General features: G+C 42.5%; 1 protein-coding gene and 1 long non-coding RNA gene across 3 annotated transcripts in view; one reads left to right on the forward strand and one right to left on the reverse strand.

Moving 5' to 3' along the window:
- The window catches only part of LOC132015868 (uncharacterized), an 11,732-nt gene extending 6,471 nt beyond the window's left edge, over positions 1-5,261 (reverse strand). For both annotated transcript variants that reach the window (XR_009403805.1, XR_009403804.1), the window contains exon 1: positions 5,238-5,261. This is a non-coding gene — a long non-coding RNA (uncharacterized LOC132015868). The remainder of the gene's footprint in view (positions 1-5,237) is intronic.
- Positions 5,262-21,271: 16,010 nt separating this feature from the next.
- On the forward strand, positions 21,272-24,700 carry LOC132015869 (E3 ubiquitin-protein ligase MARCHF11-like). Its single transcript, XM_059396694.1, has 4 exons — positions 21,272-21,873; positions 21,979-22,040; positions 22,185-22,453; positions 22,690-24,700. Exons 1-4 carry the CDS (start codon positions 21,612-21,614, stop codon positions 22,754-22,756), a joined length of 660 nt encoding a protein of 219 aa, XP_059252677.1. The 5' UTR covers positions 21,272-21,611; the 3' UTR covers positions 22,757-24,700.
- Positions 24,701-25,152: the final 452 nt, after the last annotated feature.

The raw sequence follows: 25,152 nt of genomic DNA on the forward strand, positions 1-25,152 counted from the left end.
GGGGCGCGGGGCGCGGGGCGCGGGGCGCGGGGCGCGGGGGCGGCGGCGACCCGCCAGACAAAACGCCCGCGGCGGTCGGGAGGGGATTCGCTCATCCGGGGATTTGCGAGCTGGCCCGCGGCGGGGGCGGGGGGCTGGGCGAGGCGGGCAGGTCTATTTGAATATCAGGCTCTGCCACACTCCGGGCGCCGCTGACAACTTCATTACCTCCGCGTATAAAAATGACTGCCGGCGAATGCAAATGGCCCGCCGGTCTCAGCCGCCTGCCTCCGCTCTGACGGGGGCTGCGGGCGGAGGTCCCGGGAGCCGCCGCCGCCGCCGCCCGACCTGACCGACGGCCCGCGGCAGAGTCCGCTCCTCCTCCCGCGCCCCCGCGCCGCCGGGACCCGGGACCCCCGCCCCTCGCCCGCTCCGAGGACCGCGGGGGAGGCCGGTTTGGGAAGAGAAATGGGGGAGAGGGCGGCTGAGAATTGCTGATCTACTAAGATGTGCCCGTGAGTGTTAAGCAAAGGCCCTGCCTCTCAACTGCCGTCTAATTAATGTATAGCAATGCCCGGGAAACAGGACTCCGTGGATGGGATTCGTAACCTTGAACCCTGATGGGAGAGATTGGACCCAACTGGTCCCCGACGGCCCTGCCTGGTGATTAACTTGGACGAAAGCATCCCTAATGCCCCATTTGTGCCTACTGAACAAGCAGGGAAGGGACTGTGCGGCTCTCTGCTCCCCAGGCCTTATGGTGCATCTACCTGCACCTACCACCAGGACGGTGCCGTATCAGTGGGCGGAACCTCTCTCCCAGTCCAAGTGGGAATAGAGGCAAGTCTTGGACAGAAGGAAGAACAGTCCGTCCAGAGCCTACCTCCCTCCTTTGGCATATAGAAGGAGTGGAGAACTCACTCCCTAGCAAGAAGTCACCTCCTGCCTTGTGACAGCTCCAGTTATTACATGGGGACCCCTCGTGAGCTCAAGGGCAGGAGCTAGGTCATTTTTATTGATAACATCAACAATAGTAAACATCTGCTGAGGATTTATTGTGCACAAAACATTATGCCCAATCCTTTAAAAAGTAGGTCTGCTCCCCTCCCAGAGCCTACGTTCTCAACCATTCTGCAGTATTTATTTTAGGTGCCTTTCTTGCAGCTGGCACTGCTGTTCTGCACCCCCTTCTTTCAACTCCCTAGCCCATCCAAGATGGTCCTCTCCCTTGTGGCCCAGGAATATACCCCAAATCTGTTACAATCTACCGCTTCTTTTGTTGTGGGCTTGGCTGAGAGAAGAACATGTGAGCAGTCCTGGCCAGTGTCATGGGAGGGGACATCTGCTGGGGGGCGGGGGAAGGGGACCATTCTGGGGAGTGCTTCCTTGCTCCAAAAAAGGGACACACAGAAGTGATTCCCATTTCTTCTGCTGGATGATATCTGGGTGCTGTGTATAGTTTGATGGTATCTACCACCTGGTAACCATGGAATAGCCAGGCAGCAAAACTACCTTTTGTGGAGATAGATTTGCCAGATTCAGTGGCGGGCAGGCCGAGTCCAAGGACCCAGAGGATGAGTCCCACAGGATCAGCCAAGAGAGTCCCTTGCTTCTTACATGAGAGAAATCAAATGCAAGCCAGAAAAAGTGAAAGCAGTTTATTGAATAGCATGAGTGAAAGAGGGTAGCAGACAGGGTGTCTGGAAGACTCAGGAAGGAAGGGAGAGTGAGTCTCATCATCACTTGGGGTGAGGAGTTTATACTGGAAAGGGAAGGGGTCTAGGGTATGTGTTCCTTCAGGAACTGAGGACAGGGTCCAATCAAAGGCTAGTGTCATGTGAACAATAGGTGTTATTCCATAAATTACTGAAGGTAGGGATGTTGATGCCAGTGTCAGCTGAGGTTTGTTTGAAGCTAATGTCCGGGAGCATGTTAGGGATCTGGCTGTTCTTCCATGTTTGGAAGCCTAGGACAAAACTCGGAGAATGATTAATGGTCTTGCTTCCCCCTGGAAGTGGGAACATAGCTTCCTTGGCTTATTCAGAAGCAAAATATAGAACATGAGTAAGGAGGGCCTAGCAGAACACCAGCAGAGAAGGAGCATTTCTAAAATGGAGTCCCTTCAGCTTCCTGACCTCCTCGGTCCACTCAGTAAGAGAGCTAAAGTTTAGGAAAGTCTCATTTTATTCCCATCTCTACCGGCAGTGAAATCATGCTGCCTCAGGTTTATCAAGGGCTCTATTTAAATTAATTCCTTTTTGGAAGGAGAGACAATATGAAGAAGTCAACAAAGGAAAAAACCCAGAAATTCGGTCATGTGTCTTCCCTGTTCTCTTTCCCTTTCTTCGTCAGCAAAACGACTGAAGACAGTCTGCTCCAGACGCTTAAAATGGAACATCTTCCTGGGTACTTACCTCCAACCTCATTTGGTCTCTAAGCAGCTTTTCCCCAACTCTATTTGCTTTTAAGATGGTCCTTTGCCTATACAGGCAAGACATCTCTTCTCTCCCAGAGCATCCATCTAACTCCTTTGCCTTCGCAGGCAGAACATCTCTTCTCTCCCTAGACCCTCCATCTAACTGTCTTGCAAGCACACTTGCAGGTGTCTGAGCTTTGAAATGTTCTCCCCCGGACTTCAGGAAGTCTCTTTAGAGAATTTGTATCTGGTTCTGGCCATTTTCAAAAACAATGGCTACTTAACCTGTCACTTAGTAGTTTCCTTTGGCAGCTGCTTTAAAACAGAATCTAAATTAGAATGGAAAGTTGATTTTTATTGTTTCTGTTTCATTAAAACCAAGCACACTTTCCACTAAAATATGCAAAAAGCAAAGCAAAACAAAACAAAACAAAAAACACAACCCTATACAAAATACATACAATATGCTTTAACAATCCATCCAGTATCAGTATGGTGACAGGCTCCAACAGCTCCCAGTTCCCTTCGCTGAGGAAAAGAAACCCTGACTCATTAGCAAGGCATTCAAGACCCGCTGCAGTCTGTATCTAACCAGCTCCCGGCTTATCTGTTTACCATCATATACTCCCAAATCATGCTCTTGCATTTCTTCTTCCATGACATGCACTTCAGTATGTTCATTGTTCACACTGTCTAGAATGCCCTTAAACCCCATCTCCAACTATTCAAATACCACTGCTCTTTCTAGGTCCAGATTAAGTACCACCTCTTCCAAAATTCCTTTCCCATTCCTTGTATTTAGTGACATAAAGTTTTGTTACCTAATGTTTGTTATGAGTAATATTTTGCAGATGTTTGAGTGTATTGACACTGGGTGATATAATAGTTTCTTGTACCTCTTGTTTTCGTTAGGATAACTTGGATATAAGTAATAGAACACCTGTCCCTACAAGTTCAAGCAACAAGGAAAATGTATTATCTCATGAAAAAGGTCTCAAGGTGGCCAGGTGCTGAAGGCTGATTAATTCAGTGACTCCATAATGTTAGTGTTGTCAGGGACCCAAGCCATCCTGGGCTTGCTGACCTTGTCCTTAGCTAGTTCTCCTCAGGGTCTCAAAATGGCTACCATAGTTCCAGGCATCACCTCAAGACATGCTAAAGAGCAACCGAAAAAGTGGGACTGTTCTTACCTTTAATTTCTTCTGAAGAGTAGGAAAATTATATCAGAAAATTATCTCAGATCTTTTCTCATATGTCATTGTCGTATGTCATCCAAGCCAGAATTGGATCCCATGCCTGTCTCTAAACTTTTACTGGCAAGGGAGATAGGATTATCATCACTGATAACTAACAAGGATTTATCTCTGAGTTATACCGGAGAGTGGGGAGAGGCAGGGAATAGCACAGGCAATATCAGAACAAAGATTAAATTTTAGCTAGTCTCAGTCATCTATGATGCATACAAATCCTCTGAAAGATTATTGGCTTACAAAAACTATTTTTCTCAAGGTTCTGGGCTATGTGAGGAGAGAGGTGATTCCCACAGAAGAAGGGAGGATTGGTGAATAGGCAACTGAAAGTATCTCTCTCATGCAACTTATGACGGTTTACTTGAAAGTCAGATGTAGTCACATTTATATTATTCTTTTGGTTGTTCTTTCTACAAAAATATGTGTTCAAAATGGCATATATTAATTTGGTCAATAACAAATTGATTGGCTAATTCAACTGATAATTTTCTTAGTGGGTGGTAAAATCACCCACTTTTGCTTTGTTTTTCCCTAAATAATGAACCATGTTATGGACTCCACATAAGGGTTTGCCATTAATAACATTAATGCTTGCTGTATTAAGCCATTTCTGCCCTAAATTCTTTAGGCTGTAGACATCTGAGAATTAAGATCAGAAGGATAGCAAATAATTCTTTTAATTTTTCAAATAATTTTGATAATTCACTATGAGAATATTACCCTTTTGAAAACGTGGAGATCACAGAAGCTTGTGAGGATAAAATTATTAAATAAGCATCCCCCCCCCCTTTTAATCAGGGCACGTAGGAAATCACAACATAACATTCTTTGTTTTGTAAAGTCACTTCTTTGCCCTAAATAGACCTTCTAATTCTCTTTTAACTTTCATATGTGTGAGGCAAGAAATTCTTTAGTGGCAGCTATAGTTAGATTCCTATCATTTACTAAAATAATACATGGACTCCCTTTTGTGATGATATCTTCCATCTTCTAATAAATGTATAACTGCCTCTATAACAATACCCAGTCAGATGATGAATGTTCGTATAATAATACTACTCTCCCCCCCATTTTTTTTTTCAAGAAGCTCATGGAAGGGCTTGCACAAAATCAGATGTATTTCAGCATCATCTCTGTGAATTGTAGACCATGAGAGTCGGAATCAACAGCCCTCTAATCAGATGAGCAAAGAAAGTAAGGCCCTAGAGTTCAGAGAACTTTCTGGAAATCACCAGGCCAGTCAGTGGCAGAATAGGATCTCATTTTGTTTTCTGGTTGACCATCCTCTCTGTCACACCATGGTATTAATGATTAACCTTAAGGACAGAACTAACTCTAACCAGGTTATCAGGTCAAATTCCAGAGAAAGAGTAGGCTCGGGCGCTCCTGGGCAGCTCTATGGATTAAGCATCTGACTCTTGAGCTCAGTTCAGGTCATGATCTGATCTCAGGATCAAGGGATCAAGCTCCACATGGGGCTCCGCACTCAGTGGGAAATCTGCTTCTCCCCTCCGTTTCCCCTCTCCTTTTGCATCCTCCTCACTCCATCATGCTCTCCACTCCCCCCAGTAAATAAATAAATACATACATACATAAATCTTTAATGGGAGAGTCGGTGGCACCCACTCAGCCAAGTTCCCGCTGCGGCAGGGTCTGGTTATATCCTCCACTTGTACTCTGAACCCCTAGCCCAGTACTACCTACATCCGAACCCACAGGTACGTAAGGTCTCCTCGGGTCCCTGTTTCATCTCATGTCCCAGCAGCCCGGCAAACCCAGGGTTCAAGGACTGTCCTTGACAAGGTGCTTCTCTCCTCCCCTCCCTCTCACCCTGAGAAGAAAGGGACACACAGAGGAGCACAGCTGTAATGCGTTGCTCACCATCATAGTACCATCACACTGAATTTAAAGCTGAATTCGAAGAACAGAATCTTTCAGCTCAATCATGAAAGTGGGTTTTTATTTCTCAATGTTAGTTGTATTTTCCCACCTCCAGTAATTGGATTTAGAAACACTGGACCTGTATTTTTTCAGTATAGAATTATTCCATTTGCAGCATTCACTCAAACCCACAAATTGTTTGTTCAAATCGTACATTTCTAAACACCAGAAAAGAAAATGTGCTCCAATTCACTGATACTTTTAAACAATTAAAGTACAGCTAAGAAAATGAAGCCTAATTTCTCCTCCATAGCCCTTGCCTCCTCTTCTTCTTTGACCAACAATTGCTATAATCCACACTAATGAGGTAGACTGTGTTAAGAATTTTCTTCACTTAACATTTCTCATTATTAATAAATTTTACACTGACAACTATAAAGTGAACACTTTGGATTTATGCACCTAACCTAATTACATATGCTGCATGTACGCATTTCATTATTTACTTGACAGATTCATTCCTTGATATCATAAATAATTAAACAAGAATCAAATATTAACAATCAGATACATGTTAATTCTCCTCAAATCTGTGGAAACAAACTATATTTTTATCTTCAGTTCAACAAGCACTGATTAAAATTTCTTCATTAGGCAAATTTCATAAGCAAAGTTCTTGATCTACTTTACTTTCACTGAAAATTAAACCTGGAACAAATTATTCCAGGATCACTTCATGGGGGGAAAAAATGATCATAATGGTATTTCTAGCAAGACATTGGATTCGTAATCTTTCTCAAGCATGGCTGTATCTTATATATAAAACATTAATCTGTGTGTTTGTTAGGAATTTTCAAATATGGGGTTTATTATAAGCCAGGAGACAGCACCATATTGGTTGCTGATAGTATATTACCAGAGCTGCTTGTCTAGTGAGATGATGATTTTAACCACACAATAATTTTATAACTTGTTTAAAGAATAATATCTAGCCATTCTGGATAATGGTAGAAGCAAATTTACTGGGGCTGAAGATTTACCCCGAGGTCACAGTATAGCTGTTGCTTTTTCTGCTTTAATGAGCTAGGTTTAAATTTCTTTTATTCAAGTATATCAACATCTTCATTGATCAAACTATTCTCACATTTTATCAAATTTGCTTTGGTAGAGCATACCATACAATTTCATCATTTAAAAAATATTAAAGATTCATAGATAGCCACATTATTCATAATACAAGATTAATGCCAGGCTGACAGGTTTTTGTAAAGATCTGACTCTTTTTTTCTAAGTGCATATACCACATCTATGTGAAATGTACCTCTGATGTTGCATATTGATTACTCTCTTCTCTTCTCTTCTGATGCTAAAGAGAGAATATTATGGAATGATTGTCAGGGTTAGTGTGTCTCTGACCTACACATGTACTATTAATAATTTATGAGCTGATTTGAAATACAGCACCAAGAAACCAACCGAGGACCACTGCCTCTGCCTGGAATGACATACACCCGAGGTTGACAGCCATGTGCACCCGGATTTTGAGGTTCCGTTAAAATACACAAAGAGACACAAATGCTCTAAGTGCCAGAGCTAACTGAATGGAAGAGAGCCATGCTTCTTTGTTAGAAACTTCAAGTAGCTACATTTATCTCATTTCATCCTGTCCTTTCTATGACATTAGATTTCCTCTTTAAATTATTTAATTAGATTGTCAGGTGAGCTCATAGCCTCTAAAAACATTACAGAATCTAAATTCAAGGAATATGGAGGTATATAAAGCAAAAAGATCAGGGCTTTCTTCTTATTTCCCCCATGCGTTCACATCCAGGGGCTGTCTGACGAGTATCCTTCCAGACTGTTCTATGTTCATGTAAAGACAGAAGCAATGGAGAGTTCACCTACCCTCAAAAATGGCATCACACTCTACATACAGTGTTGCGATTTGCTTTTTTTCACTCAACCATCTATTGAAGACATGCCCTGTATCAACACATACATTTGTAGCTCATATTTTAAACAACAGTATACTGCTTCATTTTCTAGAGATTGACATAGTCCATTTATCCCTTCCTTCATTAACAGATTGTTAAACTGTCTCCAATTTTTCAAGATTAAAAAACAGTGCCACATACACTGAACATACACACTTAGGCACTTGCTCAACTATTTCACCAAAAGAGAGCACCAAAAGTGCCTAGCCATTCGCTAGGTCAGTAACTGATTTTTACAATCTCTTTGATCCAAAGTGCCTGGCCAGCTCAGTCAGTAGGCATGTGACTCTTGATGTCAAGGTCATGCATTCAAGCCTTACACTGGGTGAAGAGCTTACTTTAAACAAACAAACAAACAAAACAAAAACAAAAAACTAAACTAAAATCTCCTTAATCCATTAATTAGGCAAGAATACATAACTATTCCTCTTTAGGGTTTAGGTATAACAACATTGCATTAATAGGTTTGCACATAACATTTAAGTATGTGTTCTGACAAGTATAGTTTTTTTTAAGGTTTTATTTATTTATTTGACAGAGATCACAAGTAGGCAGAGAGGCAGGCAGAGAGAGAGGAGGGGAAGGAGGCTCCCTGCTGATCAGAGAGCCCGATGTGGGGCTCGATCCCAGGACCCTGGGAACATGACCTGAGCCGAGAGCAGAGGCTTTAACCCACTGAGCCACCCGGGTGCCCCTATAGTTTTAAAACTGGAATAATATGAAGTAATTTAGGAAAAGATCATCTGAAGTTTTAATTACGTTGATTTCATGTGTGAGTAGCTTTATGCAAAAGCAAACTAAAGTCTAAGTTGTTCCTCGTGTTTTAGCAATATGTCATCAAGCCCCATGTCTGTCTCTATTATTTTTAATATCAACACCCAAAGCAGCCAGTCTTCATTTTAACATGTTACAGATAACGAACACTTTTAAAGTGTGTTTATGGAGTTGACAACTGTTAAACTACTGAATACTTTTTTAAAAATATTTTATTTATTTATTTGACAGAGAGAGCAATCACAAGTAAGCAAAGAGGCAGACAGAGAGAGGAGGAAGCAGGCTCCCCGCTAAGCAGAGAGCCCGACGTGGGGCTCGATCCCAGGACCCTGAGATCATGACCCAAGCCGAAGGAAGAGGCTTTAACCCACTGAGCCACCCAGGCGCCCCCTGAATACTTTTTAAAAATATATCCAAAGGATTTTAAAACATTTCATCCACAAATTCTAATTAAAAAACAGTATTGTTACATTTATTTGAAACCATCACAAGATAAGTATATTTATAGAATTTTCTGCTTTCCCCCTAAATTGTCTGAAGCTTTCTACAAACAGTGTAATGGTTACCTAGTGTGTCTGTCAAGTTCCATTATATGAAGTAGAATATGCTTTCAGAAAAGATGCCTTGCATCCGATGACAGGCACTTCCTATCTGCTAGGATTCATAAAAATTGGAACATTGATCATTTCATGTAGAGATTTTCCTTTCGCAAGAAGATAAAGGGAAACCTTGTTATGCCAAATGACTTACTAGTCAAAAGTATCCAGGACACTGAAACCTGGAAACTAGTTAATGGTTTGTAACAAGTCAGAAATAAAGATGTTCAACCAAGAAAATGACATTAAGCAGCACTGGCTACAAGAGAAAAGAGCAGCCTGTCAGAATCACGCAAGGGCTATGGTGACAGGTAGACAATAAAATGGGATGGCACCCGTTCCTCTCACGGGGGTGTTTTCAGCAGCTTTCTCTTGAGACTCTCCATGCACTTCCTTTGCAGGAGACCTTCCCTCTAAAAATGGCAGCAGACCCCTTGGAGGTCTTATTAAAATTCTCCTTCTGTGTTACACAATACATTGTATAATGCAGATGGGTGTAGCTGAAGAGTTAATTCTTCGTTGTGTAAAGGAAAGTGGGCACAACAGTCATCCCAGTAAGGGAACTCCTTAGCTGACATATTCCAGCAAAACTGCATGGGAGGCGTCATGGCACGGGAAGTGAGTCAGGGGGAAAATTAGTCCACAGCACCACCTAAAACGGTGGAGAGCACGAATCCAAACAGAAGCAATATGGTACATAATTAATATTTCATACTTAGATCGGTAGCCATTATATCTGCACATGAATTCCACATACTAGCTTAAATTTCCACTGTTGATAGTCCAACAGCAGCATTAAGATAAACACCGTTTTCATTTTTAAGAGAAATTTTCTTTCCTTTTCCTCAGAAAACCACAATGGTAACAGTGTACCTCTACTTACCTCATTATGGGCTATGAAGTCTATGTCATCAAAGAACAGGAAGAAAGCAAAGCTCCCAGCTAGTGCCCAGTGAGTTCTTTAAGACCAGCAATTTCAAGGAATGAATCTGCCTGATCTAAAATAATACTATCAATGTTTTTTACTTAACCCCATTCTACTATAAAGTGATATTATTTCACATGTGTCTATTTAAAGTGTTATAATACCACTGAACTAATTTCCAATAGAGTAATAGCTATTAGAACAGTTCTCTAAACCATTTCTCTTTTTAAAATTCTATTCCCCCAACATATTTTGAGTTGTATGACAAAAGAAACATAGCATAACTTTTCAGCCAATTTTTTTTCCTACTAATGTCATTTCAACCAGTGGGAGGTCTATATTTTCCACCCTGCAGTTCTACATCTAAAATTATTTCTGATATAGATTAGCTGTCCCTTAGTGAGCTCTGAAAGACAAAATCTTAGTGTATTTAACCCTGTCTTATTTGACAACAAGCACATATTTACATGAAATAAAAAGCAAATGTGTGTTCTTTTCCTACAGCTGTCAGCACAAACTTGGGTTGTTTAGAAACTTGTTCACACACACAGAATTGGTGTTTAATACACGACCTATGATAAAAGGTCAGCGATAAGTAAAATCAAAGATTATTTAAAAAGTCAAGAGTTGACACACATTTTTGGAACAGAAGGTGATGGTGTTATGCTGTAAATTATATAGTCCATTGACAATGAGAACTTCATTGTGCGTTCATTTGATTGTTTAAGAAAACATAGGTTTAATTTTAGTTGTTCGCTTAGTGGACTATCAACTTTGGGTCTACTCTCAGGGATAGGTATAAGAATATGGTGTTTGTTACCTTAAATTATTTCCAATTAAAGTTGCTTTCAGCCCTTTCCTCCAGGGGACTTTCTAATCACTAATGAGAACATTTTCTGAAGTCAGGCAAGCTGAGCATTCCAGATACTATTGCCACCTAATCAGGGCCCCCCGAGGCACACCACCTCTGGTTACCCAACAAAGTCACTCTCTTGCTTTACGAAACTGGTAGCTCCTGAGTATGCAAGAGCAGAGACTGACCAGAGGATGCTTTCAGGGGTAAATTTACTTTCCTCCTGCTTCCTCCTGCTTTGCCCTATCCCGAGGCCAAACTTCACTGCCCCTAAAACCACTCTGTTCTGAAGCCCCAAGGACAGAGCTCATTCTTCTTCCTGTGGACAGCGTCCCATCTGCTGAACACACATTTTAATAAGTAAACTCTATTTCCAGGGAAATACCTACTGGTATTAACAAGAAAATAGCATCTCTACAAGCTTCTCTGAAAAGAAATCCTGTCAATGCCACTCATTCTACCTTCAAAGACAAGTCCCTGTAATTACTTTCTCCTCTTCGTTTCCTTGTCTGGATAAAGCAACAAGATCAAGAGAGCCTATCCATTTTCCCCAGATACCTTCCAAAATGTGTGTCTGCTTTGCAGGCTGAGATCAGAAATTTCATTATCTGTATTTGTATTAGTAATTCACTGCACAAAGAGAACAGGGGGCAGAGGAGGAGAGCAAGCATGGAAGCAAACATCAGACAGACAATTGTATATATGCAAATGCTTGCAAATTTCTGCCAGCATCTCCATATCTATAACCAAGCAACATGGAAGCCTATTCATCCCTCATCTTCTTTGCTGCCAACTATGGTTGCGGTTTTGGAGGAAAATATTGAGAAAACGTTGAACTTTCAGCCACCAGGGCTAAATCTAACCCAAAGCCTCACAAAAGGCTAAATATAAAATGCATAAATATAATCAGAGATTTTCTAGAAAGACACGAGATAAGTATCCTCCTGGCGACAGGGGGTGGGAAACAATATGCCCTGGGAGCGGTTAGGGGAAGGGAAAGGTTGTATGCGGCTCTCCTGTTGACAGAGAACCGAAATGTTGCTTCTTGGCTTGTTCTGTGTATTTGCATACGCAGCCTGAGCAAGAAGGGGCATGGAAAACCCGGAATCAGGCATGATGAAGAAAATGCCCCAAAATCAAATTCATAAACACTCCCTTTCAAATGAGAATGCATGGTGATTGAAAAATGACAGCAAGACTCATCATGTATATTGTTTTGTCTTGAAATCAATTATAATAATCGGTATAGACGTTTCTATGACTTTCTTTATTCTTATATATTTATTCTATTCACTGCAAATCAGGAATAAGAGTAATAACTCACACATGCATATTCATTTCCCATGCAGTGATTCAGCTCACCTTCACAGTCATGTTCTGAGGTAAGGTCGGTATTATACTCATTGTACAGATAAAGAAAGCAAGGCTCAAGTGTTCAGAGATTTTCATCACTAATAAATGATGGAACTGGAACTCAAATTCTCATGATCTGCTGAGACCCAGGTGCTACCACACTCTGCTGCTGAGCTACATTACCAAAGAGAATTCATTCCAAAGGTAATGGAAGCCACCATTTTTTTTTTTTTTTAAACCTCTCAGCCACATCTGACCCTGCTGCCCACCCCTGCCTTCTTGAAACTCTGCTTCCTTTATTCTTGGGAATTGCTCGTTATTGATTTGCCTTCTACCTCATAGACTTTCTCAGTTTTCTCCAAGATTTTCCCTTCCTTGACCTTCTGTCCCCTTCTCTTATTTACCACCATCAGTGAGCAATCTCACCCACTTCTGTTCTTTCATTTATTTATTCAACAAGTACCTTGGAGGCACCTCCTCTGTGCGAAGCACTCGTCTGGCCACATGGGGTAGCACAGTGATCAAGAGCCATCTCCCTGCCCAAATACAGTTTATATTGTTGGGTGGGTATGGAGGAAACAGATAGAAACAAATAGATACTTAACATGGATACAGGTGGTGAGTGCTGGGAGGGGTATAAAGCAGAGAAGAGGGGTAGGAGAGACAGTGAGGGAGTCTGAGGAGACTGCAATTTTGGGGTCAAAGCAGTCCTCACTGACTACACATGTGTGCAGAAATGATCTCTGTTGATCACCTCGCAGATGATTTCCGAATTTCCATTGTGTAGCCCCATCCCGAAATCATCACCTCCGCTCTTGAATTCACGCTCTCCTCCTCTTCCTCCTGCACCTATGTGCTCCCAACTCTAACAGCACCACCCCCGCTTGCATCACAAATACACAGTCGATAAATGTGTAAGGGACACCTTCGAGGCAAGTGCACTCTTCAAGGAGCTAAGAAAAAAGATTGATCAATAGGATCCACTTTCTTCTTAGGAGTGCTGTCTAGGGAAATCATACAAGGAAATGACTTCGGATTTATAAACAGGCCTGTGTTCAATTCCAGCTCTCCCGTTAATTAGCAGTAGGTTCATCTCCACACTGGGATAATGGTACCTACTCCTATTAATGTTCCAGTGATGAAATGCCGTAGCGCCAGGAAATTGAGTGAATGAATGACTGCATCGGTGAGTGGTGCGCTTCCGGTAGTGCTTGAGGTGGGAAGTATTCAAGAGATTTACCATGATGGCATCAAGGCCACTCTCATATATCTCAGCTCTGGGTCTCTCTCTGCAGCCTCATTCTCACGCAGCCTCCCCTTACAGGGGCAAGATGGCGTTCCGGAGTTCCTGGGTTGCATCCTCGCCCAGTCACTCCAGAGCAAGAAAGAGTTTCTTTTACCTGTGACTGCATAAAAATCACTGGTTCTAATAGAGTCACGTACCCATTACGGAGCCAATCACTTGGGCCAGGGAAATACCATTGCTCTGATTGGCCGGCCAGTCTTGGAGGTTGAATGGGCTCCACTCTGAACTGAGAGCAGAGAGGGGTGGCTCCGGTGGAAAAGCAGACAAGACGTTCTGTCTTACGTTATGGTTAGATGCTTCCATGTGCATCTGCCCTCAGATGGAGACCCCTGAGAACAAGGACTATCTGTTTGCTTCATTGTATCCCTGAGACCCAGGACAATCCTTGAATATAGTACAAGCTCAATAAATGTTTCTTGGCATGAATTGATTCATTAAACTAGTCTAAACTAGTTCTTTTGTTCATTTTAAATTCTGTGGTGTCTCGTTCTTTTTATCACCTGAAGTTACATCAGGTTTAAACACACATACACCTTTTAACACCTTACAAGACAAGAATCCAAAAGCAGAAGCAAATAAGCCATCTTCATAATTTACATATATATTGACTTTCTTCCAAAATCATTATCTCAGCTAATTTTACACAGGTGAGAAAAAAAGCAAGATTCTGTGATGTCTTTCTAAATGACTTCATTTTGCTGTTCTGTTTTTGTTCAGCAAATGTTGCATTTGCTAAAAATTCAAGAGCGTAAGACTCTTGGTAGCCTTTCACAGGGTATCAGTGTGCAATGTCATCGTTCGGTTTTTATTGCGGTCTAGAAATGTCCTTAGTCTTCCCTTGAGCGATTTCACGTCAATCTTTGTGGCCTCTCTCAAGGATCCCCCCGCCCCCCAAATCCTGTGATCTCAAGTGTGGCATTTTCTCCTCTGTCCGGGGCACGCAGCCGCCACCTGGAAGCCCTGCCCAGCCCTGCTTGCCGCTAGATGCAACCAGGTGACTGAATTCCTACCAAGCGATGCAGCAACGTCTGCAGCTTTCAGATCGCTTCTTAAAGGGGGTTGAGATTTGATTTAAAATAATCCATCAAAGGGGGAAGTTGCATTTCGAGGACATAAATGGTGTGATGGTGTATAAGTTCTATCACAGGAAGGTGACTTTGAGTGATGGCCACATGGGAGTACATTTTACTCCATTATCTTTACATGTGTATATGCTTGAGAGTTTCTATTGACAAATAATCGAAATAAATTAAAATGCAATACATTAATTTACTTAATTTACTTAATTCATTAAAAGGTGCTTTGCCCCAGTTATTCTCACCTTTCCATCTTATGAGCTAGACCTAGGAGTGAATGGGGCAATGCTGGAAAGCACTCGTGGAAGCTGGCAGGGTCACCCCACCAGCCTGGGTCCTTCCGTGATTTCCTGGGGCAGGGCTTGCCTACCTGTGGTGGAGAGTTCCAGAAAGAGACATCGATTTCTCGCTCATGGGAGCCATTGCTCCTCGGGCTTTCTTTATGACGACAGTGTTCTCTATGTAACTCCAGCTCCTGATTTACTTACATTCTATTTCAAAACAGTCTCCTTTCCCCTAAGAGACAGTATAATTCACCTGCCTTCACCATTCTTTTACTTTTTTCTGGTTCTCTTTGAGGTCAGAAGAGTGGCCCAATTTAATACGTGTTTACCATGGCCACAGTCTTTGCTCCTCTGAGGGGCCAGCTGGACGAGCTCCTTGATGGCACCTAGACAACCTTACATTAAACTGCTCACAATCTACTTCACTGTTGAAACTTTTACAAAAATGTCATGTTTGCATTTAGAGGTCTACTATTTACAACAGTTATGGACAAACTTGATTCTGAAAAGGACCATAAATTATGACAGCAAAACTTAGAATGAAATAGTCATGTTGAGAACATTTCAACTAGAACATGAAACGTTTTTTTGGTTTTCTTTTCACATAAAATATGGTTGTATTCTATGGGGTGCATGGGTGGCTCAGTTGGGTAAGCGTCTGCCTTCAACTCAGGTCATGATCTCAGGGTCCTGGGATCGAGCCCTGCTTAGTGAGGAGTCTTCTTCTCCTTCTCCCTCTGTCTCCCGCTTCCCCTGCTTGTGCTCAATCTCTCTCTCTCTCTCTCTGATCAAATAAATAAAAATAAATAAAATAAAAACTTTTAAAAATAAAATAAAATAATTTTGTAAAAAGAGCTGTTAATCCTTGTGGTGGATTACCAAAGGACTCTTTCTCCAGGGGTTCTTAGAAATAAGATTAATTTTCACATTATGGCTTTAGGTGAATTCCCATGAAGGTCAGAGAATGGAATTGGTAAATAGAAAGTAAAAAAGGGGTGAGGAGTGCCTGGGTGGCTCAGATGGTTGAGCGTCAGCCTTTGGCTCAGGTCATGATTCCGGGTTCCTGGGATTGAGCCCCATGTCAGGCTCCCCTCTACCTCTGTCTCTCTTAAGAATAAACAAATAAAAATTTAAAAAATACATCCTTATAAAAAGAAGAAGAAAGTAAAAAGGGGATGCAAACTATGTTTGTAATTACTTAGCCTAAAAAATTAGTAGGAGTTTCAGGAAGCTCTATCAGCAGGGGTACACTACAGGGTTCCTCTGCTCACTTCTGTGATGGGAGAAAAATATTTTGTGAGTAGAGCCAGCCAGTCCCCACCTTCATCCCCAGCATACCCACAACCACACCACCACGATGGCCCCCCATCCCCACCCCCAACCCCGCCCCTGCCCCTGCTCCACAGAAGAAGCCTGTCTTTGCCAGACTACATGAGCTCCAGTTATGCAGGCTGGAATTCGCGTGGGCAGGAACCAAGAGGATCAGAGATTGTCGTCACCAGTTTACACGGCAGAAGAGCGAAGGATGGAATTGACAGGATAGAGAAGAGGGGGAGCAAGATAAGAGCCCATGTGGGTTGGAACTGGGAAGTTTGGACAGTCATTGAAGTTGTCAGAAGTTTAAAAAAACTGACAAGGAATGTGAGGGGCGTGTGAGTGTGTGTGTATGTATGTGTGTGTAGAGAGATGGAGACAGAAAGTTTGGGGGTTTAAATTAGATTTCTTTGGTGTTTTTTTAGGAGACTTCAGTAAAACTTTAGATTACTTTTTAGTTCCTCTTTAAAAGTCAGTCTGGGCTTCAGCTTTATATAGGGCTGTATGACCAAGCAGCAGACATTTGGAGAAAACGCTAACCTGTCCACATAGTCCAATCTTTCCACCTGAAATCACCTACCAGTTTTAGGATGTCTCTCTACTATAAACACCCTGCACTGGGCACAGTGTCTTATCAGAAACAAGTTGGCCAAAAGAAATATTTTATCAAAACGTTCCATTGAGGGGCGCCTGGGCAGCTCAGTGGGTTGGACCGCTGCCTTCCGCTCGGGTCATGATCTCGGGGTCCTGGGATCAGGTCCCGCGTCGGGCTCTCTGCTTGGCGGGGAGCCTGCTTCCTCCTCTCTCTCTCTCTGCCTGCCTCTCTGCCTACTTGTGATCGCTCTCTGTCAAGTGGATAAATAAAATCTTTAAAAAAAAAAAAAATTCCATTGAACGGTCTCGTTGATCAATGAAAAAAGTCATCTTGAGCAAAGCATTTCTTGACTGCCCTGCAGACATCACAAATGGATAATTATGTACCATCTAAAGGCCCACTGAGAAACAGAGGTGCTGTACCAGAGGGTTCTCATACACCCCCAGGATAACCAAAGTTTCCAAGTTCAAGGAGGTGAACATCTCTGAATTACCTGCTCCTGCTCCCCAAGCTCTTCTTCTTCTTTTGCTGGTTCTGCCACAGGAAAGGGGCCTCAAGAGGGTCTGCAGGCCTTTCGCCCACCCCCATGGCAGTAATTCAACTTTGCCTCCAGAATGTAGTGTAGGCTGGTGCTGGGTGGTAGGGAGTAGGTGGCAGAGATGAAAGGCAGTCTTCTCCTTCTAGGAGCTTCTGCCTGACCAGAGGGACAGACAGACGGGTGACCCACCATGCAGAACAGGGGGAGAAGTGCTGCCAGAAAGGCACGTGGGATATGAGGTTGGTCGGGGATCTTGCTGCAGAAAGGGCACCTGATGTGTAGTGGGTGTGGTCAGAGTCAACATCAGTCATCAGCGCTTAGGAGACAGAAAACCAGTCCTGAATAAGTGGTAGGAATGAGCCAAGCAAAAAGGCATGGGAAGTGGAAAAGCAAAGACCCTTCTAAGCAGAGGGAACGCGCAATGACTTCATCAGCACTTCACACCTGGTCTCACGTTGTATCATGCTATAAATGAAGAAACAAATTCCATAAAATTAAGTGACCTATTCCCTGGCCACTTATCTTGTAAGCAGTGAAACTAAGATTCAAAATTAGTACCACACTCCCTGCCTCTTCCTAGAACTGGCTCTCTGAAGGGGAATCCTTCTTAGTTAGTTATCGTCACACATTTCTCACACCCTATCTCAGGAGCACCTAGGGTGAAAGCAGGTGCCCCTTATTCATTCTGGGAAGAGGTCCAAAGTGTTACAGACTCAAAAATCATAGAATTTTAGATTTCTCTTCTTCAAACCAGTTTAAGGAAACTGCATACAGAAGCCCGCATCCCCACCCCAGCCCCCCTTACACACAAATATCTAAGAAATTCACAGTGTATATTAATATATGAAAGGAACTAACAAATCCTGCAGAAAAATTAATGTGAAATTTTGACACAGTGTGTCTAAAATGTAACTGACCATGGAAACCTTCAACCTACATCCTTTAAAAACAACAACAACAACAACAAAAACAACAACCCTTATGAACATCTTTAAAGACATTCTGCATTCTGTATTCAATCTTCTCATAGCGGTGATGATGAAACAGCTGTCCAGAGGGCTTGGGGGCCACCTTTGAGTTTGTACTAGTGGCAGAGCCAGAACTCAATTCACTAGACTTCCTTCCAGTCATCACTCTCCCTAACAAATCATGCTTCAAAATGTCCATTCCATACTTTCAATACATAAACAGTACACACAGCACGTGAGTTGATAACCTTGTAATTGTCAACTTACAAATTACCCTTGAAAAAAATACAAAGAAATCTGTAGGTGAGAGCTGAGATCATATATACAAGTTTGAAGTGTGTTTATATACACTATTAATCGCTCTTGTCATGGTTTGTATTAGTTATCCAAGTCTTGCTGATATCAACTGTTTATCTTCACAGCCTTCCCACTGAAATAATAATACCAATAACAACTACTTGCTTTCTCAATGAGAAGGATAACATTAATATATTGATGCCAATTTCTAGTGTTTATCTTTATGCATTCATTTAAATGGAACCAAAGCTGAAGAAATCAGTCATTAACAAGATAATCAGAAAACAAATCTTTGTACCCAGTCCTCTGTTGCTAGATCAAATTCCATTATTATTGACTAAAAAGAAAATGTTTTACTTTGCAATTCAGTTGGAATCCTGACAGCACAAAAAGGGAGGACTGGAAATCTTTTTGTTTTGCGAAGATTTATATTATAACAATATTCGTTATATAAAAATTTAAGTTTTGCTTGAATGAAAAATTTTAAAGGCAATATACAAGTGAAAGAATGCAGGCAGTGCCCAACTTTGGAGAGTATTTATGAAGAATAATGTGTTAGGAAAGATCAATTGGGCTTTCTGTCCAAAAGTTAAATATTCAGTGTTTGCTTCTGTATTTGTTACCAAAGGCTTCTTTATCGGTAAAAGGAGGCAAATGATACCTTGAAAATGTTTTAAATGCGCAACTTTGCTTATCTTCCTGTATTAATGATCTCTACAGCCGTTGGTGCATTAACCTTATCACATAGCCCAGCAATAGAGGAAAAGTATTGTGAAAGGAAGGAAAAGAAAAGACATTTAGTTTAATCTGGAGACCCTTTTTTCAACCTCGCAATTTTCTGATTGTCAAGGGGGAAAAATGGAAGTTGGGCTTCTACTGGGTTTTCTTGAAATCTCAAAAAAGAAATTAGGTATTTCCAAAGGGGTGATTCACTAGACATCACATACTGGGAAGAGGACAGAGATTAGATGATCAATGAAAGGCTCATTATGTGAATCCTGGGTTTTGTGAGGCCCACGAAAAAGCTCTGAGCAGAAGACAGTGAGTGGCTCCTGAGAAAGCCAGGCTCTCCTTCAAGGCTCTGAATTGCTCATTTGCGGATATGACATTACAAGAAATACCATTTGCCCCTCAGAGGACTTCTAGATCCTTCTTCATACAGTCTCTGTGTTCACATAGAGGAAATTCAAAGGCTCCGTCTTTTCATCCCTTTTAACTTTGACAACAATACCAAACCCGACCCTGAGACCCCTCTACCTTCTCATTCTTTCAAGGTGCTTAGGAAACCATCTAACTTTATGATTGAAATTAATGTTTTCATCTGACTGCAAATGCTGGAGCCCAACACACATACCAGCAGAGTGAACACTTCTGCTTCTTCAGCCAGGTAATACACCTCTTTTTTTTTTTTTTTTTCATTATCCCTTTAATGCAGAACAGGGCTACTGATTACAAAGAGGCAGTTTGACTCCAGCAATAGGTCTTCTTCACTAATCCTCACTGTCATGGAAATTCCAGCTGCTACAAGAATAAGAGGTTCAATCCATATTTGCCAGCTCTAATATGAAATCTGTCAGAGCCCAAATTAATGAGTTCCAAATTCCTTACATCACGATAACAGGTTAAGACTGGTCAATTAATTACATAAATCCTTCTCGATTCATTGTGCGTTTGCAGGCCAGATTGTGTCTTACATTACTCCATGACACAAGGCCTTTTGGCTCCTGTTGTTCTGCAGAAAGGCCCCATTTAAGTGGAGGCTGCCTGCCACGGCAAAATGTTAAATGTCACACGTTAAATTTGCACTTTTCTGTAATTGCTTTTGTTAAAAAAAAAAAATTAAATTAAACCAGAGGGCTCCCAGTACACCACGATGCATAGGGCTGGGATGGTACTGAACGAATCCCCAGGCATGCAAGTAGTCACCTTTTACCTCAAAAGGTTCACACCGTCTCTGTGCCAGGAGCTTCCCTGGCTGTGGAACTCAGAACGTGCATTTTGTGAAAATAAACCAAGTTTCCCTAGAATCTGTGGCAGCAAAAATATACATTTGGAAGATTCTTTTCTTTATAAAAGATTAAAATGGGATTCTTTACATAGCCAGATTTCCTCTTATCTACCAGCAAAATTAGGAAAGACACTGGTGATCTAATCACCTGTTCAGGAACACACGTTGTACAAGGGAGTGTGTGCTACACTTGTGTAGGTCTTTGCCTTCAGAAAAGATGTTGCTGATGGCTTTGCTATTTGGATTAGTAACTGGTACACATCTACAGAGGGAAAATCATTGAGGATTAAGAAATCCAAGGAGTTCAAAAATCATCCGGGTCAAACGTTTTTCTTTTTAAAACATCAAAATGAGTTTGGAATCACAGCTCATTTGAACTAGACCTAGAACTGTGGACTTCACCTTCCTAGGGCGGCGGGTCTTCACTGCAGTACATTTTCTTATAAAATGGACTTGCATGGGCCTAAGTGCTCTGTATTGGATGGAACGAGTCCCCATGCTTCCTGCGTCGTCTTCTCGTTGAGGGCCGGGAGGTTCTGCGAATACTCGAGCAAGAAGACGATACTCCTAAACACGGACGGAAATCTATGCGCGGCGTAGGTTCCTTCCACCAGGAACCCCTAACACCACTCCACCAGGCGGACACCTCGCCAGACCCCAGGCGGCGCGTTCTTGGGTGGTCAGCCGCCGCCACGGCGCTGGCCCGGCAGCGCCCCCCTCTGTCCTTCGGCGGTCCTGCACCGGGTTATATCACCGGCCGCGCGCTCTTTTTTTTTTTTTTTTTTTTTTTTTCCAGGCGACGAACAGCCCCTCTTCTGAGACTGCAGCCTAAAGAGGCGGCCCACTGGTGTCTCCCCGCCTGTTCCTCACCCCCCCTCCTTTCCCCCGCACACACAGACATTAAACTCCGACCCAGGGCCGTTTCTGGACCCGGAGGCACGCCCTTCTACCCAGAGGCCCAGTCCCGCCACCAAGCGCGACGGTCCCCTCCCTCTCCAAACGGGGGGCGGCGAGTTCAGGCGACCGCGCGTCCGCCCGGCAGGCTTTAAGGTCCTGGGGAGACAGCAGAAGAAAGAGGTTAACTGCTGGGTGCGGTGCGGCCACAGATAACACACACGGGAGCGCTCGGGTTGTGCCCCACCCTCGCCGGACCCCGGGGCGCTCGCGGCCCCGCCAGGCCTCGCCGCCTCCAGGCCCGGGCAGCATGCCATCGTCCCCTCTTGCGCCGGCCGGCTGGGCCGGGGCGGGCAAGGAGGCCGCAGCGCTGCGACCATCTGCAGAACAAAGACTCGGGTCTAGACCGCGCAACCACGGGCCGCCGCCGCCTCCCTCGGCTCCGGCTCCGGCGCGGCCGACCCCGACCCAGCCGCCCCGAAACCCACCGGAGCGGCGGGGTGGCTGCTCCACGCGCGCTCACAAACCCCAGGGGCCCCAGGAGACCACTGAGCCCGGAGCCCCGGGGCGAGGTGTGTGTTGGGGGGGGGGAGGCATTACCATTCAAAGCTCCCTGCCACACCAACCTCCCCCCACCCCCGCGAGGTCCCCATTCTCATTTTTTTATTATTTTTCAGGCAGCCCGAGTTGTCATTTTCACATTGGGAAGGGAGCCTCGCGGTGCCCACGTTGGCCGCAGGTGGGGCAGGGGAGCAGGCGCTGCAGGTCTCCGCTGTAAATCGCTGTCTTTTTGCGGTTGTTGTTCCCTCCGCCACCCACCGCCCCCCCCCCCCGGGTTTTCTTTCTTTCTTCCCCCCCCCCCCCCTTTCTTTCCGCAGCGCAGTTGCTATGGGTTACCAGGGCGGTTGCCATGGGTTACCGGACCGAGGCCGGCTGGCTCGCTACCTGCCACCCAGTCGCCGCCGCAGCCGCCGCCGCCGCCGCCGGCGGAGCTCCGGGGCGGGAGGAGGCGGGAGCGCGCGTGTGCGGGACGCGGCGCGGGGGAGTGTGCGCGAGCCGCCGAGGCGCCGCAGCCAACGGGCGGTCGAGGGTGCAGCGGCGGGAGCGCCACCGCCAGTGGGGTGGGGGCAAAGCTATAAAGAAGACCCGGAGGTAAGAAACTAACAAAAACACAACCACAAGTTACGCCCGTGCTGTGCCTCCACAGCAGCAAAGACTAGCGGTGTGGGGTTTGGGATGCATCTACACTTCTGTGTGGGAGAGAAAGGGTATTTTCCTCTTTAGCATAATAAGCCATTTGTATAGTGTCGTTAGACTAGAGTTGACATTCAGCAGAAAACCGTAGCTTAATTTTTTTTTTCCTCTTCTCTTCGGTATCTTTGAAAAAGAAGTCTTCGGAATTTTAGAGAAAGAGAGAAGGATCATTCACTACCAGAGTTTGCGCAGCTAAAATAAATTAGTGTCCAATGCGGTGTTCATAAGAATGATCTAAAAAAGTTTCCAACAAGAGTGAAGAGCAATTGTGTCTGACTTGAAGGGACAATGGTTACTCGTTTGTGAGATGCATCTGGCAAAGAACAGAGGCAAAATCTTTTGTAAATATTTCAAATTTTGAAGATAATGGTTGCTTACTTCTTCTACAATTTTTGAACCCCCTCTATTACAGTGTATTAATGTCTTATGACCTTTATTTGCAAAGAAAATTGTATCTATGCTTTGAATGTCCAACTGGGGTAATTAATTTCTGATGGCATTTCTTTCTGAAACTGTGTTTATATATAATAAAGTGAGAGAAGGTCTATATTCCAAACAAAAAGAGAAAATTATGTTGAAATAAATGGTTTTCTCCATTGAAAAGATGCTACATTGAATTCATAGGACCAAGCAATTTAAATATTAAGAAGAAAACTATTTAGAAACAGAATAAGCTTTTGTTTTGTTGCTTTTGTCTTAAAACTGTAGAGACCTTTCATGGAAAAGGATCTTCTCTTTTATAGCTGAAATACTGAAAAACGTATTTGTACCACAGTAGCAAAACGTATTTGTACCACAGTAGCTCAATAATGATGTATCCTTAAGGCACCAAAAAAACATACTGAGTTCGAAAGAGCATTCAGTTTGCTGTTGGATATAACGGTAATTGTGCCTAGGCTAAATGAATTTGGTTATGTTCTTAATAGCCATAAAAGAAATTTTATTCTTTTACCTTACTACAGTCAGGTTATGGCATATCACTTGTTTGTATTTAATTATTCAATAAAATGTGCATTAGACTTGAAAAGCTCCTGCAAAATACTTAATATCTTAAGTGTCACAACTACTTAAAGATAAACATTTCTGTTTTTCCTCAGTAATTTTTAAAACTTGAAATTTTAACTGGCCATCTAAATCACTTTCTTCCAAGTGAGATTTTAAAAAAGCCCTAAGTAACAGGTTGTTGACTTTCATTGTCGACACCTCTGGGTTATGTATAAGATCAGTTCTCAAACAAAACACATAAAATGGCTTTACAGGTGAATCATTTGTCCTTTCAGAATTAGCCACGGAGGAAATACAGTTTTGCTGTATGTGAAATCATAAAGCATCCAAGATTAGAATTCCTTACATTTAAGTTCCATTAAAGATAGTTTTAAATAAACATCTATTTAATTTAGTTACTTAGGAATTATGTTCTTTTCCTAAAGAAAGCTTTAGAAAAATACACGAGAGAAATATAAGGGACTAGAAAAAAGCCAAAAAGCCACTGGGGGCTGAAGTTCACCTAAATATCTCAGCTCCAGAAAATCAGTTTTAAGAAGCCAGTGGTTAGATATCACAACCACCAAACCAAGGCTAAAAGCCTCAAATGTGCACAACTATAGTGACTCTTAAACCAAATCCTACCAAAGCTTCTCATTAAAATTTATGGCTTGTTCAAAAACACACTGAATTTAGGTGTAAGTCAGAAGAAATATATCCTCTTGTATAAAATAAGTGATCCAACAAACTGAACTTATTTTTTTCATGTTTAATGTGAAAACGATGATCTTGTGAAGTTTACATACCACAGTATTAGGCATACTTAATATCAATTTTGATGGCTATGTTACATCATCTAAAAATAATATGACAATCAGTGGCACACTACATGCTTTTCAAAAACTGCTGTAAAACAGAAATAATGTGAATTCAAATACATATTGCCCAGGAAGCTAGGGATTGCTCTTAAATGACTGGATGGCAAACTTTACATGTTAGCAAGAGAAAAAGAAATTGCTAACTCTTTTTTCCTCCTGTACTAAAACAATGAGTCTTAGATGATAAAGTAACAAGATACAGGATATACTAAATCAAAATATTCACAAAAGCTCAATAATACTCTGGACCAAACAAAAAGAAGGAAAAAGTAAGATCATTCTTATTTTAAATTGAATTTTTTTCTGTTCTTAGTTATGAGTGTTTCAAAGACTTTTTAATAATATGGTAACTTTTAAACTCCCAGTTAAAATAAAATGAGGTGAGGTAACATTTAATTAAAGCAACAAGTTATTCCAGTTACGTAAAAATATCTTCCCAGTGGTTTCAGAGATATTTCGTACCATTCAACGAAGAAGAAACTTGGATAATTATCTCAAGAAAATGCTGCCTCATCTGAAATTTGAAGTTCAGTGTAGTTTATCTAAGACCTTTTATCTTTGGGCCACTAAAAAAGAAGACATTTTATTAAATGACCAGTCCTCAGGCAGATGCCTTAAAAGAAAGCGCTTTTTAAAAATGAAGAATTCTTAAATTAGCAAGCTGACATTCTTTTCAAAATTATGGGACTATTTATTGATAAACTTACTAATTTTTAGAAGATCCCACTTATAACT

Source organism: Mustela nigripes, chromosome 4 (assembly GCF_022355385.1).
Source record: "Mustela nigripes isolate SB6536 chromosome 4, MUSNIG.SB6536, whole genome shotgun sequence".
NCBI lineage: Eukaryota > Metazoa > Chordata > Mammalia > Carnivora > Mustelidae > Mustela > Mustela nigripes.